This window comes from Nothobranchius furzeri, chromosome 12, assembly GCF_043380555.1.
Source record: "Nothobranchius furzeri strain GRZ-AD chromosome 12, NfurGRZ-RIMD1, whole genome shotgun sequence".
Taxonomy (NCBI): Eukaryota; Metazoa; Chordata; class Actinopteri; order Cyprinodontiformes; family Nothobranchiidae; genus Nothobranchius; species Nothobranchius furzeri.
The window spans coordinates 49,679,261-49,698,139 of NC_091752.1; the positions used below are offsets into that span (position 1 = coordinate 49,679,261).

Genomic DNA, 18,879 nt, shown 5'->3' on the forward strand with positions numbered 1-18,879 from the left:
TTTACGATCTACACATCTGACGGTCTGTCATTTTTGAGAGACCGTTTTATCACGATTCACAGCTCTGCTGTTGAATTTCTGCCTCTGAATGAAAAGGGAACTTACCCCAGGCGAATGACACGCCTTTGTTTGACCCTTAACCAATCAGAGTGAGTCATAGTAATATTAATATATTAGTGCCCCGCTTGTTTTCACCTTCACCTGTGTGTGAACAAACATGGCTTCGCCGCGGCTGAGTGACAACGAGGTTTTCGTTCCGAAGAGGAACGCAGGGTTTCCTTAGCGCGCGGCGCTAACAACTTAGCGACGTGACATGTCTCGGAGAAAGCGTAAAAACACGTTGGACGCTTCTTCTGAAGCAGGAAAATAACACCGCTTCTTAAGCAGAGCACGACGTCGCCTCGGCTCGTTCACCCTCTGCCGAGCCGGTGTCGGTACCGACTGAGCTCGGTCACTGGGTCGATGGAGCTGCCCTGTGACTGCCTGATGGAAAACCAGCGGGTTTCATCAGACTCGTAGTTTCTTGTTTTTGTTGGGGACCCCCTGTATTTTACCGCTCCCTCCTGCAGTCTTCCCCTGTTAACATTTAAAATGATTCTGTAAACTCCGTGTATCAATAGAAACAATCTCTGCCAGCTGCAGTAAATGTAGTCTCCTAATAATAAGAGGTGCATTCATCTGTGTATCTCCTTTGATCCGCATTAGTGATATTTTCAGCACCAGAACAGTGAAGCAAAGAAAGATTCCTGAGTTTGTTAGTAATTTTATTTATTAGGTGCATCTAACCTGTTCTATTTTTCTCTGAAATGAGATCAAATCAGTGCTTCTATGGGTTGTCTCCAATCTGCACTGGAAAATTTTACTTTATTTAGAGACTTGTTGCAGAAAATATTCAGAATGCGCAGTTTTTTGCTACCACAAGCGATCTCTGGTCCAGCCGCACATCAGAGCCGTATTTGAGCTTAACTATCCACTACATGAGCAACTGGGAGCTACATAGTATTTTGAACAAGTTAATGTTTGCACAATACGTTTGCAATTGACATGTTTGCACTTTAAATATGTTTACGATTTTAATTTATGTTAAGTTACTTGAAAAACGAGAAAAACTGATTTTTGTAATTGTTTCTCTCAGGGCTTTTATCATCTCTGGTGTGAGTTTAAAATATAAGTGTGTTAGCACTGTGCTGATTATCCCTAATATGAATAAATGTCTATTTATTCAATGTTTCTCTTCTTTAATACGCAATTGAAGTTATGCTATTCATGGATAAAAAAATCGTGATAAAATCGAAATCGTGATAAAATATTGGAAAAATCGTGATATTCTATTTTTGCCATATCGCCCAGCCCTAAGTAAGAGATCCCTATGATAAACACTCAAGAGTGCTAAAACCAGATATATGTGTGACTGCCATAACTGGCAACAGCCATAAACTCTTACAATGACAGTGTTTATAAAACTGGCCCACAGTAACCAAATTTGACCACAATTTGTCATTCTTACTTCATTCTTACATATTGCACCTTTAACTAGCGTATAGCTTGTCAATCCAGGCAGAACTAATTACTTATTTCTAGAAACTGAGGCCAATGAAATCTTTCTACAACAGATAAGATCAAAAATGTTCCATAACTTTCCATACAAACACATTTTTAAAGCCGGACTGACGCGCGGATTCTAGGAAGCTCGTCACAATCTGCCATTTGGATCTCCCACAGCTCAAATCTGTGACATTAAAATGTGAAGCTGCTTTCTATCTAATGAACAACAGAGGATAAAAATAAAAGCTACCACTTGTAACTCAAGTCAAATCAAGTGAAGATGATTTGCTTTGCATGCGATTTCATGGTAGATCTTCTAATGGCAGTACTGTATCACAGCATGTGCACTTCATAATTTACAGCTCTTTCACTCCAATTACCATGAGAATATAACTCCAAGTGACTACTGAGCAGACACACCAAATTACCAGGGTTACGTCTCACTGTAAGTAATATCATCATGCACTACATGTGGCTTTAATCGCTTTATGCATGAACGTTTCACCATGATAACGCCGCGCTTTCATGCCAAGCTTGTGCTGCAAATCGCACTTTTTAATCCAACCTTTCCATCTGCAATCCCAGATGAGATGACAAGCAATTAAGTTGAGGAAACTCTATAAGAGGGATTAGTGAATCCCGCTGACTGTCGTGCACCTTCAATGACAAGCAAAGGGCCGTTTTAGTGGCATCCATTAATGAAAGACGACTCATTTGAACCCATGAATGATTCTATTAAATGCTGTGTAATTGGCTGGATCTGCAGAGCTTAGACAAGCTGACTTATTATGTGATCACATCATCGCCTCTATATAAGAAATTAGAATCTGTAACTACATTTTGATGAGCTTCAGTGTAGCTACTGATGAAAATTTCATCATCAGCATTATAATAATCTAGGATTATTCAAAATACTCACATTTTGAGAAGAAAAGAAATGTTAAAGCTGCTGCCACTGTCTCATTGAGGTTTCTGTCATAACCACCAGTGGTTTCTTAAACTCACATTTGCGGATCACTCTGGTAACTACTTGAGGCTCATTAATGTTGTTATGGTAACCACATACCTGTGTTTTTTACTTCCTGACAATGTTAATGAACAGCAGACTAAAAAAATTAAGACATGCCGTAATGTGCTAAAATTTTATGCAATTTATATAAAACAATGTGAACAAAGAAAGCTTTCAGAAATATAAATGATGATTTTTTAAATTTTTTTAATTCATCAACCCGTTTTCCTTTGCTTATTCTGGAGTCGGGTCGCAGGAGCAGCAGCTTAATCAGAACAGCCCACACTTCCCTCCCCCAGCCACGTGGCAGACTCCTCCGGAGGAATCCTAAGGTGTTTGCTGGCCAGCTGAGAAACATAGTCCCTCCAGCGTGTCCTGGGTCTTCCTTTAGGTCTTCTTCCAGTTGTACGTGCCCAGAAAACCTCACCAGGGAGGCTTCCAAGAGGTATTCTAAGTAGATGCCCGAGCCACCTCAACTGGCTCCTCTCAATGTGGAGGAGCAGCGGGTCTTCTCCGAGCCCCCCCCGGATGGCCGAGCGTCTCACCCTATCTCTAAGGGAGAGCGCAGCCACCCTGTGGAGAAAACTAATTTCGGCTGCTTGTATCTGCGATCTTTTCGTTCAGGGATGAGGTAGTTGAACCTTTTCACAATAATCTAATTTTCCAAGATTTTGAATTTGGGGTTTTCATAAGCTGTAAAGCCTGATTCATGCTTCTCCGTCAGCTCCGCAAGGGACAGACACGCACGGAATGACGGAAGCGTTTTGCTCTCATGCTTCTCCGTCTCCTGAAGAGTGTTGCAAAGCAATTCCCCGCCAGGACAACAGAGGGCGTAGCGCTGTTCTGTGGTATCCTGTCATGTATCGGTCCAAGATAGTGTGTTTATATTGTGTTTTTTGTATATAAGAGACTTTTTAACACAGACAAATTTGTCTCTCATCCTCCTCCACCTCTTCATGCGCTCACCACCTCTAAACCCACGTTTCCTGTCATTTCCGTCCACAAATAAAACGCTTGCTGTGCATCTTTTCACTCATCCAGTCACGGGGAATTAAACGTTCATATTTTTAGAGTTTTTTCGCAAGGTATTCTTGAAGCTGCTCCGTGTCTGCCGCTAGTTATCCTCGGCTCTCTTTATGTTTTTAGGGCGCAATGCCGGCGGTATAGACGACAGCGGCGTCCTGACCAATCACAAGCTTGCGTTGTCCGTCTCGACTGACGGATGTTTAGAAAAGAGAGCTTGACTCCGTCCGTCCTTGCGGAGCTCTCCGGCAGCCACGCACGGACATTGCGTGTCTCCACACTGACGCAGACGGAGAAGCATGAATCAGGCTTAAGCCGTAATCGTAGACTGAATTGGTCAGCTGATATCGGCCGATATATACCGTTTTCTCAACGATATTTTTCTTCGTAAGTTTAAAGTCTGGCACATCCTCAACCAGCCCGGTGCTGTTGCACAATTTAATTTAAATGTATTTTTATGTTCACTAATATAATCTGCATAATAAATACTCTAAACTAGCTTTATTTATTTTATTTATTTACTTATATTTTTTCGAAGGATAAAGCCTCGAGATGTAACATCTCGTTTTTGAGGGTCCACCATCTATACAGCATAAATAATAGAAAGATTGCAAGACGGTTAGCAGCTGAAAAATAACCAAAATAAAAAAGTTCAAGGGAAAAAATAAGACAACTTGATAGTTACCTACAAATATGTTTAAAAAAATAAAACACATCTAAACCAAGAGAGAGAGAGAAAAAAAAGAAAAAACTAACAGGGAGCCTAAGTCACTTCCGGACCACGGGTCCCCAGAAGAACAAAAAAATGAACGCAAATCAACGGGGCTAAAAATGCTATTTTCTAATTCCGCTTGTTTTGTGCCATGGATTTCACAATGGTGTCCGTGAATTTTAAAGACACATTTTGATACCAAAAACGTGCTTATTTTCGAACGGGGGAAAACATTATTTTAGGTTTAGTGTGAAAATAATAAGCCCAGGACTACAAATGCGTTTCACGAAAGTGACGTCATCGAACCAGACACGGAGAAAACTCAGGGAAAACGGAAGTTAGTTCAGCAAACTTCCCACAAGAGGAAAGAACCACCATAAATCTGGTCACGTGGTAAGTAGCAGCTACTTTGGGAAGAGGAGATTGTGTGGTGACGTCACATATGCGACGTGCCGATTTCTAGTTTGTAGTCATGCTAATTACGAACTTTTACAAGCTAATAAATCTCAAAGTACGTGACTGGCATGGTCGAAACACCCATCATTCCATTTCATTTAAATTGCAACATGTGTGCGATCCAGGGCGTAAGGCAAAGCGGATTAGAAAATAGCGTATTTAGCCCCTTAGACTTGCGTTCATTTTTTCGTTCTTCTGGGAACCCATGAGCCAACCGGAAAGGGAGGAGACATTTAGGCTCCCTATAGCCAAACTCACATCCCTTCAAGAATAACAAGTAACTTAAAAACAGTCACAGATGGGTGATACACGTAAATAGACAGTGTTCCAAAAAAAGTCTAAAAGGAGTAATTGATCTTATGTCGACAGGTAGATTATTGCAGTCCAGTGGAGAGCAAGTCTTCCCACCTCCTATGTAGGTGTTTGACACCCAATAGAGTGTCAACACTGAGCACCGCACAAAGTTAAGATTTAACAGTTAAATTCAGAGTTCAAAAACTGATTCAGCTTCAGAAATTTGGTGCATCGATGTTATCGATGCCATTTTAGCATAAAAATAAGGTGGAAAATGTCCAGATATTGGCCATGAAAATCAACAGTATATCGGCCACCAGCTGACCATGTCTCCTGCATATCAACGGTGGTATCGGCAATAGAAAAGTCATCGATTGACCTCAAATCATCACAATAATCTAAATTATCCAGTTTCACCTGTACAAGCACTCTCATGTTCCCACATCCATCAGACTCTTGAAATGCAGACCTGATAACCTCCTGGTGGAAACTTTGTTTCCTGTTTTTATTTTGTATGTTGTGATTGTATTATTGCATGCTTCTTTATACCCTATTATTAGTTTTATACCTACATTTAGACTCATGGCATCCAGTGTTCCAGGAGTATGGGGTGGGTGGCTTTCTGTTAAGGGCCATTCAGTCCCTTTAACAGAGGAGCGTGAGTTTGGTCCGCATAGCCGGTAGTAAGTCGGACCTGTTCCCGGTGAGGGTTGGACTCCGCCAGGGCTGCCCTTTGTCACCGGTTCTGTTCATTACCTTTAAGGACAGAATTTCTAGGCGCAGCCGTGGTGTGGAGTGTGTCGAGTTTGGTGGCAGGAGAATCTCGTCTCTGCTTTTTGCGGATGATGTGGTCCTCCTAGCTTCATCCAGCTCTGACCTTCAGCTCTTGCTGGGTAGGGTCGCGGCCGAGTGTGAAGCGGCTGGGATGAGGATCAGCACCTCCAAATCTGAGACCATGGTTCTCGACCAGAAAAGGGTGGCTTGCCAACTCCAGGTCGGGGGAGACATCCTACCTCAAGTGGAGGAGTTTAAGTATCTTGGGGTTTTGTTCAAGAGTGAGGGTAGGAGGGATCGGGAGATCGACAGGCGGATTGGTTAAGCATCTGCAGTGATGCGCACGCTGAGCCGATCTGTCGTGGTGAAGAGGGAGCTGAGCCAGAAAGCCAGGCTCTCGATTTACCGGTCGATCTACGTCCCAATCCTCACCTATGGTCATGAGCTTTGGGTAATGACCGAAAGAACGAGATCGCAGATACAAGCGGCCGAAATGAGTTTCCTCCGTAGGGTGGCCGGGCTCAGCCTTAGAGATAGGGTGAGGAGCTCAAACATTCGGGAGGGACTCGGAGTAGAACCGCTGCTCCTCTGGATCGGAAGGAGTTAGTTGAGGTGGTTTGGGCATCTGGTCAGGATGCCTCCTGGACGCCTCCTTGGGGAGGTGTTTCGGGCATGTCCTGCCGGCAGGAGGCCCCCGGGTCAACCCAGGACACGTTGGAGAGGTTACATCTTCAATCTGGTCCGGGAACGCCTTGGGGTCCTGCCGGAGGAGCTGGTGGAGGTGGTTGGGGAGAGGACGGTCTGGAGCTCCCTAGTTGGGATGCTGCCCCTGCGACCCGGACCCGGATAAGCAGAGGAAGATGACGACAACGGCATCCAGTGTGGGCGGCAATATAAGGATTTCGTTGCAATGGGAAACACGATACCTTATTGTGCTTTTGACAATAAAGCTTTGAATCTTTTAGTCTAAGTTGCACGATTTAACTTTTTTCTTCAAAGCTGCAACGTTTGAAAACAGACACAAATCCTGACAGGACTGCCAACAGAATATTAACGAGGGTGCTTCCATTTCTATCAAAGATTGTTAAACGTCTGAAATGATGCGTCAGTTTGTTTGGTTGAAAACCTCCTGAACTGGAGGTCTTTGATACAGGAGGACGGTGATTGGGGGGGGGGGGGGGGGGGGGGGGGGACAATCTGCTTTCCTGTGGACAGGTCTGAGTCTGAAACTCCTGTTGGCTGCAGACCAGAGGGAGGCTGGTTGTTCCCGTCAACATATACACTTGTCTTTCTTTGCAGTACACACACACACACACACAAGCAAGCACGCACGCACGCACGCACGCACACACACACACACGCACACACACACATGCACGCACGCACCGCATCTTAGGCATTCCAAGCTGGTCACAGCCAGGTCAAATATTCTGCTCTTTATATATCTGCCCTACAGAGGAGCAGCTTTACATCCCAACGATGAACAAATAAAAAAAGAGTTAATTAGCTGCATAAACAAACACTTCCTCGTGGAAATGAGCCATCAGGAGGGCCAGAATCAAACTAACAAGACAGTAAACAGCCAGGCTGCATGGCGAGATCTAATTAGAAGAAGCTGCTGTAAAAAGTTGTTTGTTTCTTCATCGTCATCACTAATGATAAGAAGCCTGAACAACAGGACAGCCCAGCTGAGACAGTTATTTATCAGATCCAGTTTCAGACCCAGAACTGGTAAAATAAAAACAACAGTAGCTGCTGCTGCTGGCTCAGCTTCACCTTCCCCCCAGCAGGTCGAGCAGGTTCCGTTCCTCCTGCTGAACCTGTTTCCAACGCTTTTTTAGAACCACCAGCAGATTGTCTGCAGATAAACGAGTGGTATTAAATGCAAATGCATGTGCTATGTGTGTGTTTTTGAACTTAAAACAGGATGCTCACCGTCTCTCCGAGGAGCCTGCAACACCGACGCGTCTCTGATGGCGCGCGCCCATCGCTCAGCCTCCTGGAGGTTGACCAGCGGGTCCTGGACCAGCGCCACCCGAAAGCACTGCTCCGCTCTCTGCCGGGTCACTCCCGCGCTCATCCAGCGCCTCTTAAACGGGTAAAAATACGCCGTGAAGTAGGCGCTGACGTCCGCACTGTCCGCTCCCCGGTACGCGCGACAGCCGATGCAGTCGGTCAAGTTAAAAACCACCTTGGTCCGGTCGGGTGATGAGGAGATCCTCTGGATGGTCAGGGCGCTCTCCGTCAAGCTCACCGAGTACCGGACGCTGTCGTTCAGGTTGTCGGTGAACTCTCCGTACAGCACGCCCACGAACCCGTTCCGCTGCCGGGGTGGGTCCGGGTCTGAGGAGTCGCTTTCCATCCCGGACGGAGGCGCTGCGAGTCCCGGAGGCCGGTGAGGTGCAAACTCCGAACCTCCCAGCCTGCTGTGGGACTCTGATGGGCGCGGGTTGTCCTGGTTAGAGAACCCCCCTAGTGTTCGGAAGAGGAACTACAACCCCGTTGTCTCCTCTCCCAGCTGGAAGCTGCAGCTGGTATCTAAACAAGATGTCTCGTTAATCCAGACTCCTATAAACATCTAGTGACGCCCAAATCACTATCAAATTATGATTAAAAAAACTTTAATCAACTCTTTGTAACACATTCTTCAAAAGTAGTCAAGTTGTATAACTTATACAAATCAGGTAGAAACACCAATGCCAAGTGCACAGTACTGACCTTTGACCCTGGGTGGGTTTGAGTTTTAATAAACTTCATGTATAATAAATATATTTTGAGGCTTTTATCACAATATAATTTCTAAATCTATACCAATGCAAGTTAAAAATGTATTTCTCTTAACTTGTTCCTTCAGGAGTCCCTACAGCAAATCATCTGCTTCCGTTTAGTCCTATCTTCTTTGTCTCCACCCTCACACCAACTAACTTTCATCACATACATAAATCTCCTCCCAGCCTCTTGCCTGCAGCTCCAACCTCAGCATCCTTTTACCCATGTGATCATCATCTCTCCTCTGGACATGTCAAAATCATCTCAGTATGTTCTCTTTGACTTTATCTCCAGAACATCTAACATGAGCTGTCCCTCGGATGGACTTATCCCTGGTCCTCATCACTCCCAAAGAGAACCTCAATCTCTTGAGCTCCACAACCTCCAGTTCTGCCTCCTGCCTTCTCCTCATGGCTACTGTCTTTAAACCAGACAGCATGGCTGCTCTCACTAGCTGAAACCCTTTTATCACACATCACCTAACACTTTACCACCATCTCCGTTGCTTAGACCATGTATCTAAAGTCCTCTACCATCTTTACTTCTACTCCCTAACATCACCGTTCTACTTGTGTCCCTCTCATGGATTCAGTCTTCGTTCCTCTCTTTTCCAGTAACTTCTCCTCTCTCGCTTCTCCAGTGGCGTGTCCAGATCTTTTACAATGGGGTGGCCCAGGTGAGGCACAACTTTGTGCATGGGTGGCACCAGTGGTTATGCTTTTTTTTGTTTTACACCCAAGACTTTTGTGGACAATGAAAAGCCTATTTAAAGGTAAATTAGTGTGGTGGCACCTGGGGTGGCCAATCAGATTCCAAGGGCATGTGCTACCCCAGGCCACTCCCTGGACACACCCCTGCGCTTCTCGTCCACCTGCACCGTGCTCTCACTGCAGACCGATGGTAAACACCATGGTCTATGGAGAATCCTGTCTAAAATCATCTGTCAGTCAGTCTGTCCATCACCAAAGAAAACAAGAAGGGGCTTAAAGCCGATCCTTGCTTCACTCCCCCCTCCACCTTGAACTCCTGTCACTTCTGCAGCACACCTCTCTGCTATACATGCTCCTCTCTCAGCACCGTCATACTTTTTCTCTAAATCTACCTTCTCTTTACTTCTCCGCCAGCATCCTTAAAGGAAAGGTAGTGTCTGTCGCGTTCCCAGCCAGCATGCATGGGTGAGCCCCATATGGATATATAGGAGCAAACCTTATGGGTGCCAACAGGGTTTGCCCGCGGTTTACATGGTGGCCCCACAGGGGTTTGCCCACATAGATTTTAACTGCCTACGTTAGTTTTCAGGGGGACCCAGATGGTTTGACACACACATAGGCTTGTTAAAATCTGTGGGCAAAGCTCTGTGGGGCCACCATGGAATTTGCAGACAAACCCTGTTTGCACCTATATAGCCATGTAGGGCCACCTATGCATGCTGGCTCAGTTCGTGGCATCAGTGGCGGATTTAGCTATTTTGGCACCCAAGGCGAACACAGACACCGGGCCCCTTACACAAAATTTTTGACAATCTTACCTTTAACTGGATTTGCAAAACTCTCCCCTCTTCTGCCATTAGTTATTTTCCCTTTTTATTAGCCCTCCTCTTTTTTCCTGTCTTTCCCTCTCTTTAAGTGCTTTCAATATTTGCTCTGCTTTCTTCTTTCTGTCAGTGCTCCTGTACTTTTGCCTTTGTTATTTGTTTATTTTCTGTTTTCCATTTTGGTCTACGTTTTCTTTCCTTTAAACATTTTCCATTGTCTTTCCTTTTCTGCATCCGTTTGATGTTTACATTGAAAAACGACGTCACTTTCGGAAGTGAAGATAAAATCTTTTTTGAAGCAAGCTGCTTCTTTCTCTTATTGGAGCCACTAGGATAACTCCATTTCATGCTTAATGTTTCGAGTTTGTTACGAACGCTCCCGCCTGTCTTCTTCTTTTTCTGTTTTCTCTTCTTTTTCTTATTTGTGGTCCTATGGCACTTGGCAAACAACAATTTGGTGCATTACTGCCACCAACTGTATTGGAGTGGAATGACTACCAGTCACTTCCTGTTTTTGCATCTTGTGGCATTAAAGGCGCAGTGTGTGATAATTTTACCAGTTTACTGTCAAATCCTGTGCTTCCAGTTCACAAACTTGTCCTTTTTCACCAATATTTCTCACCAACATCAATTCTAAATATTCCTCTCAATTTGAAATTATACATTTTTATATACATAAACTGTGGTCGAGGCTCCATGGTTATCCACCATCTTAAAATACAGTAGCTGTTTAGGGACATACAAGCTCCACGTTACCGTTTGGACTATGACTGTAACCTGAAAGAACCAGCAGAGGGCAGCAGTGCGCCTTGGAAGCATGGAGTCTGCTAATTCAACTAAGAAATAGAAAATAATAGCTGCACCGTTGCTGTACTTGTTAGTTTGAATAATAAATCAAAAGACACAGAAAATTTGTCAGTCCGTCATCATGTTCAACACAAGAAAGCCGCGTATGTTCAGATCCTCACCAGCTATTGGCTGGACGCCAGCCTCCGATTAGTGTCTCTGACTCCCAAACTCACCTCAAGTTGTTCATTCATCTTTTCCTAGTACCAGAACTCCCGACCCGGTCCCAACGTGTCAGAACCAGAACTCCCGACTCGGTCCCAACGTGTCAGAACCAGAACTCCCAACCCGGTCCCAACGTGTCAGTAACAGAACACCCGACCCGGTCCCAACGTGTCTGTTCCAAAGACCTTACTCAAGTCTCTTCTCTTCCTGCAGCCTGCCGTCTGGCCCAACACGCTCCAGTGCTCATGTGCTAGCCAGTGACTAAATCAGCATTGTTTACTTTATCTCCACAGACACTTTACTAACAGTGATGTAGTTCTCCACGCGTTACTGAGACGCTCTGACTCAGAGGGTTTCTTCTCAAACTTTACCTTTAGACTTGGGTCTCCTTTTGCTGGGAATCCGTGGGAGTTTACGCACAGCATGCACAGCGTCTCTCCCGGCTCTAGCCATGGCTAACTAGTAACTCGGTAGCTCGTGACGTCCATGTCCACCACACCAGCCGTGAGCCACCATTAGCTGGTGGATAAGTCATCATTGTTTACTTGATCTCCAGCGTGTCCTCAGCTCACCAACCCTCCTTCACCAGCCGTACTTAACGATCAGCCAGTGATCGCTCCATATCTATATAAGCTGGTAGCAGCAGCCAGTTTGTACACATCAGGGTGCCGAGATCCACGTGAAACGGGTGTTGTGGGAAATTATGTTCCCCTGAATATTCTGTTTCCCTCAGGCAGTCAAGAGCAAATATTTCCAAATCTACAGAACTTATTGTCCATTATGAGGACTAAACTCCATGACTGATGTCAAGTTGTTGTTGTTATTGTTGTTGTTAGCCTCAAGGGCAATATGCCGATTATCACTTGTAAGTCGCTTTGGACAAAAGCGTCTGCTAAATACATAAACATAAACATAAACTACCTCAAATAAAAGACGGTTAAACTGAGTGAGATTACATCTTTTTACATAACTTTCAAAACTGATAAAGTGTTCAGTCTACACATTAAATCACGTGTGTTGAGTGGATATGACAACGGACAATTGATGTGGACATAATAATTAACAAATGTGAACAGTTACGGGACTGAAAGAACTGGTGAGGGACTGCACAAATATAAATTGATATTTAAGTTTAAAAAGAGGGCATAAATAATAAGATTTTTTTTCTATATGCTCCCTTTCATTCAAATATATATTGTGTTTTCATGAATATTGTTTAGTATCTGTTGTGTTATTTTTTATTGAATGAAATAAAGATAAAAAAAAAGCTTGCTGCAAAAGAGTGAACAAGAATTTTTTTACTGTACCTTTTTTATTGTTTTTAGGAGGAAATACAGATCAAAAAATCACAAGCATGACATTATTACAATACATTACATAATTTTCCCATAAAATGTTATCACAAATGTTGTGAGAATAGCCAGAAGTGCGATCTCCCAACATGGGGGGACAGAATATTTCAGGGGAACACAATTTCTCACACCTGACCTCCCGGCTGACGTCACCCATCCTCCGTGTGTGAATCGTGACAGCCTCAAGAACAGAATTAGCTTGCTTCCTTCAGAACTGGTAGGTTGATAATACAGTCATAATTATAAATGCTTTTTTAAACCCTCCCACTGTTTTTATGGGTGTGGCCCCACAAGGAAAGTTGACCATTGAGCAGGATTGATGGTTTATCCCTTGAGGTCCACGTGGCAGGGGTGAGGTGGTGCTCACTCCTCACCCCTGCCACGTGGACTAGGGCTGTCGCGGTTGAGGAATTCCCCCTGCGGTGATACAGGGTGGCTTAATATTGCGGTGTGCGATATTATTGCAGCCCTTTTTTATTGCAGTACTATCTAAACATAATGTTTACACATTTAAAAAAGGTTAAAAATTGCCGTGCCTTCTTTAATAACACTTTACTGAATGCAGATCAAAGGGCAGTAACAACACAGATCACAGTAACGTTTGTTTCTCTGACAGTCGGAGTCCGACTGAACTTAAAAACAACAAAATTCAGGAGGTCAAACTTTTAAATACAAATCTGGCTGCAGCATCTAACAAATAAGAAACAAGTCCCCATTTTATTTAGTTGTTTAAAATCAAGCATAAAAAATTACATGTACCGGGCGCGCGCGCCGGGGGGCGGGCGCACTATCATTTCACTTTCACACACACGAATGACGGTGATTTATAGCTCGGTCACGTCCTTGTTACCCACAAGGAAAACCAGCATGTTAACCATATACGGTTTGAGAGAGGATCTGAGAGGGGTGGCAACATTTCCAGCAACACTGAAAACCCTCTCAGATGGAGCGCTCGTTGCACTAACGCACACGTACCTGCGTGCGACTCTGGCGAGAAAGGGAATCTCTCCCGGTTGTTGCTCCACCATGTCAGGGGGGTTTCTTTAGGGTGGATGCATTCCTCCTGCAGGTAGCGAGTGAGCTCCAGCTCGGCTCAAACTCTCTTCGGGACGGCTGCAGAAGCAGTGCTTGTCCGGGACTTCAGCAGGTCTCCGAGCGTTTATTTATTTATTTATTTATTTTTGCCGCTGGTGGCAGCTCTGTCTCGGCCAAGGACTCTGGCTGCGCAGCAGCTGACGTACTGAAAACCAAAAGTGCTCCCAAAAGGAGCGAAGTAACGTTTCGTTTTGATACCAGTGCAGCCATCCTTCTCAACATGCATCATTGAGTTGAACCAAGTTCAGTAATCGCGGTGGCCCATGATGCAGCGCGGTGGGCTTCTTCATATTGCGATATTTCATTTTTGCGGTTACCGCGACAGCCCTAACGTGGACCCAAGGGATAAACCATCAATCCTGCTCATTGGTCAACTTTCCTCATGGGGTCACACCCATTAGGACAGTGGGAGGGTTAAAGAAGTCAAGTAGCTTGTTTTAAGCTTTGTGTGATACACAGGTTGGAAATTGATTGTACAATCAAACTCATGAGTGAGCCACCGTAGCTGCAATACTTTCTCTGAACTGCATGGCGCTAAAGTGTCAAATTTTTTCATCATGATTTCAATGGATTTCACACATAGGGCCTTTAACAGAAGGGTGCCGGCGGTCAGGGCTAGGGGGCCCCCCAACATAAGGGGGCCCTAAGCGGCCGCCGACCTATGCCTAATGGTAAAATCGCCACTGCTTGGCATCAAACCTTTCTGCAGCTTACAAATGTTCACTTCTGACCTAACCCTAGGTTTCACAAATCTTTTCTAGAGCTTTATTGTATGTGTCATTAATTTCTTCTTCTGTAGTTCTCACAATTCTGTAAGCCATCTCTGCTGCCATTTTTTTAATCATAAGGTGCAATTAAAAAAATATAGCAACCGATAAATAATTGTGCTAAGGCCTGATGGCACCCTATCGGGCTTCTGGAGGCACCAGGTTGGCGACACCTGATTTAAATGAACTATGAGTTCAGATTCTCACCAGCTGCAGTCTTATTGTGAATGACTAAAAAGACCCATAAAAAAGAATGAATCTTCAGCTTTTTGAACACTTACTTTGTAATTTGCAAATGTTTAAGCAATGATTACATATTTGTGTTTAATTTTAGTAATTGTGATTTCTTTACTTTTATTTTTTTAACTCTTTTAAAACACCCCGCCCTGAATCACGTGACGTTAACGCGGGAGAAACTATTTTCTCGCGACACTTCCTTCATTATCCTGGTGAAGAAGACGGAGCCGTCCTAGTAAGAGCAGTCTGAAGATGTTTCCACTCGTCGAGCTTCAGCAGCTATCTGTTAATAAGAAGTCTGGTGTAGATTAGCCACCTTAAACGGGTACGCCTAAATGTTGGATTCAACATGGTGTCTGTTTATTTATATTTAAGCCGACTTGTGGGCTAACCCTTTTGCTAGCTGCTAGCTATCTTTTAGCTTGGGCAGCACGTGTAGCTGGGCCACGCGGTGCCGATTTCATAAAAGATGTTTAATGAAACCAGAGCAGCGTGTATACAACTTGACGGTTAACACATTGAAGTTAAACTTGGATTTCATTCACCTGTTAGGGTTTTAATCGCAGAAGTTGGACTGGTGTGGGGGTCGATGCCCTAAAAGGACCATGAAGGTAAATCGAGTGTAGTATTTGATTCTGGTTTACAGAACACGTGATGAGTTTGTTATCCCTGTCTGAAATAATTCAGTTTGTGGAAATAAATGGTATCTGATCTAATCGAAGGACTTATGTGCACACGCACACATCAAGATGTAAGCACTAATTCACCGTGTTGTTGCAGATGTTCTGGATGTGAAAACTCAGGACCAGGTAGTGGATCAGGCAAGTGTTCTGCAGCTTCTTGACGATGCATACTATTTTTCAGTGATGAAAACTTTTGCATAGGAAGTGCCGTCTGATGCGATAACTGACGATCACAAGCTCTATTCTGAGAAAAGGCTATTTTTCTCCATTGGGGTGTGTGATCATACTTTTTATTCTAAAGTTGCACATTGATCTTGTATGTTTTGATTCAGATGTCCCAGTAGCAGATCCAGACCAGAGCATGTGGGAGTCCTGTAACTGACGACCAGGTAAATGAGGAAGATCTGCTTTACAGTCAAGCCTGTGATGATACAAGTTATCCCTGTCTGAACTCTGGTGTGGAGTCATGGTAACCTGAGGCTTGACTGGAGGAGCTTTTACTGAATCCATCAGTTGTTCTGATGTCTGGTAATGGATTATCTGTTATTACCCTACAGATGGTGAAGCTGCTGACCCACAACCAGCTTTGATCAGGAGCTCCGATGTCAAGAAACAGATTTCAGAATGAGAATCAATTTTATTAAAATATAAACGTTCAGGTATTCATACTGAAAGAGTTTTGAGAGCTATCAGGCGGTTTTCAGTTTGTGATTCATCTTCTTGAGGTTTTCTAGAAAGATCTGCTGCTCTTCAAGGAAGTCTTTATCCTGCAGAAAGACAAAAGCCACGAAAATAAACATTTGATCTGTGTGCTACTTGATGTGTAAAACATGTCTAATAAAAAGTCAAACTAATGTGTGTCCTTTTATAAACAAACTTGTATAGATTATCTGGAAACCAAATGTCATTTTTAAAACTTATTCCTTTTTTTTCTCTCTGAAAGTTTCTATCATGGCCAAGCAAGTCAGGTGGGATTTTTATTTTCAGACATTCGTTTCTGCCACTTTAAGCCCATTAAAAATGGAAGATTTCCACACATTATCAGAGTGTGATCCCCGAAGTTGTCTAACAACATTTCTGGAAGTTTAGACTAGTTAATTTATGAATGTAAATATCAGAAAAAAGTAACCAGAAATCTCAGATTAGGTTTTTTTTTTTTGCCTTATGTATAAACGTAAAATATTTGATTCTGCTAACATTTTGGTTCAGATTTATTATTTAATCTCAGCATCATCCCAGTTTATTTGAATCCAGGAAGTTTCTGATGAATGTTTAGATTTTCCTCACTATCTTGAGCTATTATTAAATCCTTTTCCCATCTATGGTGGCTCTAATGGCACATTTTCTCAGATTTCTGTTACCTTATCTCCTGTGTACTTCCACAGAGCCAGACTGGTTTCCAGCGCCAGTGACCTGTAGCTACTCTGTGGAAGAATATTCTGGGATGTTGACAGCTCAGGGATGGGTAGAAACACTGAATCTACAGAAAGACGAAGGAAAAACTGCTTTTTATGTGAGATTTCAAAATAAGACGATATTTATACACAAGCAGTTATAACCAGCCTTGCCTGGTAAAACTGGTGGAATATTCTGAGCTGAGGGTGAGGTGGACAGCATTTGTCTCGTCTCGTCTCCCTGTAGATGATGTGACTGCATTCGTTCCTGTGGGGTTTGAACACATTAGGACAGCCCAGTGTGACGGTCACCACACACACACACGCACACCTTTAGGACACGTTGCTCCAGCAGCCTCAGGCTCGCTGTTTGAGAGTGAATATTTTGGAGCCGTGCTTCGTGTTCTGCCTCTGAGCGTCTCGCCTCCCGCAGCGCTCGTTCCCCCTCCTCCTGCTTCTCCGAGGCGAGCTGCAGACATCAACAAAAGTCAGAGCCACTGGTGCCAGGCGAGCTGAGGCCAGTGGAGCGTGAAATCACCTTGCCAAAGGCTTCCACCTCCTGGGCGCGCGTTTTCAGCCTCAGAGCCGTGTTGCTTATTCTCTCCTTGTCTCTGTCCAGGTCTTCTCTGAGTCGGTCCAGAGCTTCCTTCTCTTGCGACACAGCTGCCTCCTTCAGTTTCAGCTCTGCCATTCGAAGCTTCAGTTCAGCTTGTTCCTACAAAAAAAAAAAAACAGCAAATATTTCTCCAACATTGCTGTAATACTTATGAGCGGCGCCAGGTTAGGAGGCCCACTTGTGCCAGGCTGATGATGGAGCCCTCCCTCCTCTCCAGGAGGCTGTTGACCTCTCGTTCAGCTCTCTCGTGCCTCTGCTTCTCCTGAGTGTGGAAGTGGGTCCACTCGGCTGCCAGCTTCCTTCTCTCCTCTGCACAGTGCTGCATCACAGTCTTCTGCTCCTCCAGCAGCGCGCACTGGAGAAGAAAAGCCCACAGACGTTACGGGATGAGGCGGAGCTTGATGGGGTCGGTGCTGGGTTCTGCTCAGACCCAGACCTTTGCTCTCTCCAGCTCCTCTCGTTCCATGCTGATCTGCAGGGTGAGGACGCGCCGCTCTTCCTCCAAGCCCCTCTGGATGGACTCCGCTTTGGCCTGCTCTGCTGTCGCCTTCCAGCGTTCCTGCAGAGCAGAAACCAGAAGCTAGAAGTTTCATACAGTTGGTTCTAGAGCGTTAAACTACTGTATGTAGGTACTGTACTGGTGTGCACTCAGCTCCCACAGCAACAGCTTCATATATTTCAATTTATTACACAGTCTTTGCAAACCCCTGCAGCTCTGGTCTTAGATGTGTTTCTGCTTTTTGTGCTTCAGAAGAACAGAACGGGTGTCAAAACCTGGTCAATTAAAAACAGGTCCCGTGTTTTTCTCTGCATTTTGCCTCCAAATTTTCATTACAAATGCATATTTTGCTAAGATTTACGAAAAAATATATAACATTTAAATTACTTTTAACATATTTGACTGATTATTTCTCTTGTGTGGAACCAGATTTATGTTCATAACTTCCCAGTTTTGTTTTTTCCCCTCTCCGACCCTCATAAAAGCTTTTAGAGGGTTTTGTATGAAATTAGGATTCATCCACACCCGCAGATTTTCACTACTAAAGTGGTCCATTGATGCATCTGCATAAGGAAATAGATGGTTTATTTATGTGGGCGTGGTGCACCTCATTTCCTGTATTAATACATAAAGAAGCTCATGCTGTCCACATCCACACCTTCTCCAGCTGCCGCTGCTGCTCGCTGAGCTGGGCGTCCATCCTGGAGATGATGTCCTTCAGGTAAGTTCTCTCCTCTGCCGTGGCTTTCTGCTGCTGGGTCAGGCGGTCCTGCATTGCTAGTAGACACATTTTAAAGATGTGCTTAGCTTGTATCTTGACCTATTTCTACTGTGTGTGTGTGTGTGTGTGTGTGCGCGTGTGTGTGTGTTTGTTTGAGGTACTTCGGAGCTGCTCGTCTCTGTGCCGCGCCCCCTGCTCCAGGCCCTGAGCCGTGTGCTCGTGTGAGCTCTCCACTCGAGACGAGAGCTCTCCAAGGCGGGAGGAGAACTGCTCCATCTGCTCTATCACTCCTGTCAGAGATCTGTGTCCAACCAGAATCAAGAGCAGGGTCAGTATTAATAACAGAATCAAGATTAGAATCAGAATCGGAATTAAATTCAGGATTAGA

At 44.4% G+C, this 18,879-nt stretch overlaps 2 protein-coding genes, 1 long non-coding RNA gene and 2 other non-coding genes across 5 annotated transcripts in view; 3 read left to right on the plus strand and 2 right to left on the minus strand.

The window, feature by feature from the left end:
- LOC107374236 (sphingosine kinase 1) overlaps positions 1-8,285 on the minus strand; it is a 52,033-nt gene extending 43,748 nt beyond the window's left edge. Inside the window, exon 1 of the mRNA XM_070542656.1 lies at positions 7,749-8,285. Coding sequence (XP_070398757.1) covers positions 7,749-8,175 — 427 coding nt within the window. The 5' untranslated portion in view covers positions 8,176-8,285. The remainder of the gene's footprint in view (positions 1-7,748) is intronic.
- A 6,479-nt stretch (positions 8,286-14,764) lies between these two features.
- LOC107373804 (uncharacterized) lies at positions 14,765-16,115 on the plus strand. Its single transcript, XR_001571351.3, has 5 exons — positions 14,765-14,903; positions 15,131-15,189; positions 15,359-15,399; positions 15,594-15,650; positions 15,819-16,115. It is a non-coding gene; the product is annotated as an uncharacterized lncRNA (long non-coding RNA).
- On the plus strand, positions 15,438-15,511 carry LOC129161167 (small nucleolar RNA SNORD49). The gene has a single exon (XR_008561456.1). It is a non-coding gene; the product is annotated as a small nucleolar RNA SNORD49 (small nucleolar RNA).
- Positions 15,677-15,746, plus strand: LOC129161166 (small nucleolar RNA R38). Its single transcript, XR_008561455.1, has one exon. It is a non-coding gene; the product is annotated as a small nucleolar RNA R38 (small nucleolar RNA).
- LOC107373802 (fas-binding factor 1 homolog) overlaps positions 15,879-18,879 on the minus strand; it is a 28,667-nt gene continuing 25,666 nt past the window's right edge. Inside the window, exons 23-31 of the mRNA XM_070542042.1 lie at positions 18,653-18,792; positions 18,429-18,547; positions 17,708-17,830; positions 17,450-17,626; positions 17,194-17,370; positions 16,987-17,124; positions 16,830-16,923; positions 16,623-16,741; positions 15,879-16,028 (exon numbers count right to left, since the gene is read on the minus strand). Coding sequence (XP_070398143.1) covers positions 15,951-16,028; positions 16,623-16,741; positions 16,830-16,923; positions 16,987-17,124; positions 17,194-17,370; positions 17,450-17,626; positions 17,708-17,830; positions 18,429-18,547; positions 18,653-18,792 — 1,165 coding nt within the window. The 3' untranslated portion in view covers positions 15,879-15,950. The remainder of the gene's footprint in view (positions 16,029-16,622; positions 16,742-16,829; positions 16,924-16,986; positions 17,125-17,193; positions 17,371-17,449; positions 17,627-17,707; positions 17,831-18,428; positions 18,548-18,652; positions 18,793-18,879) is intronic.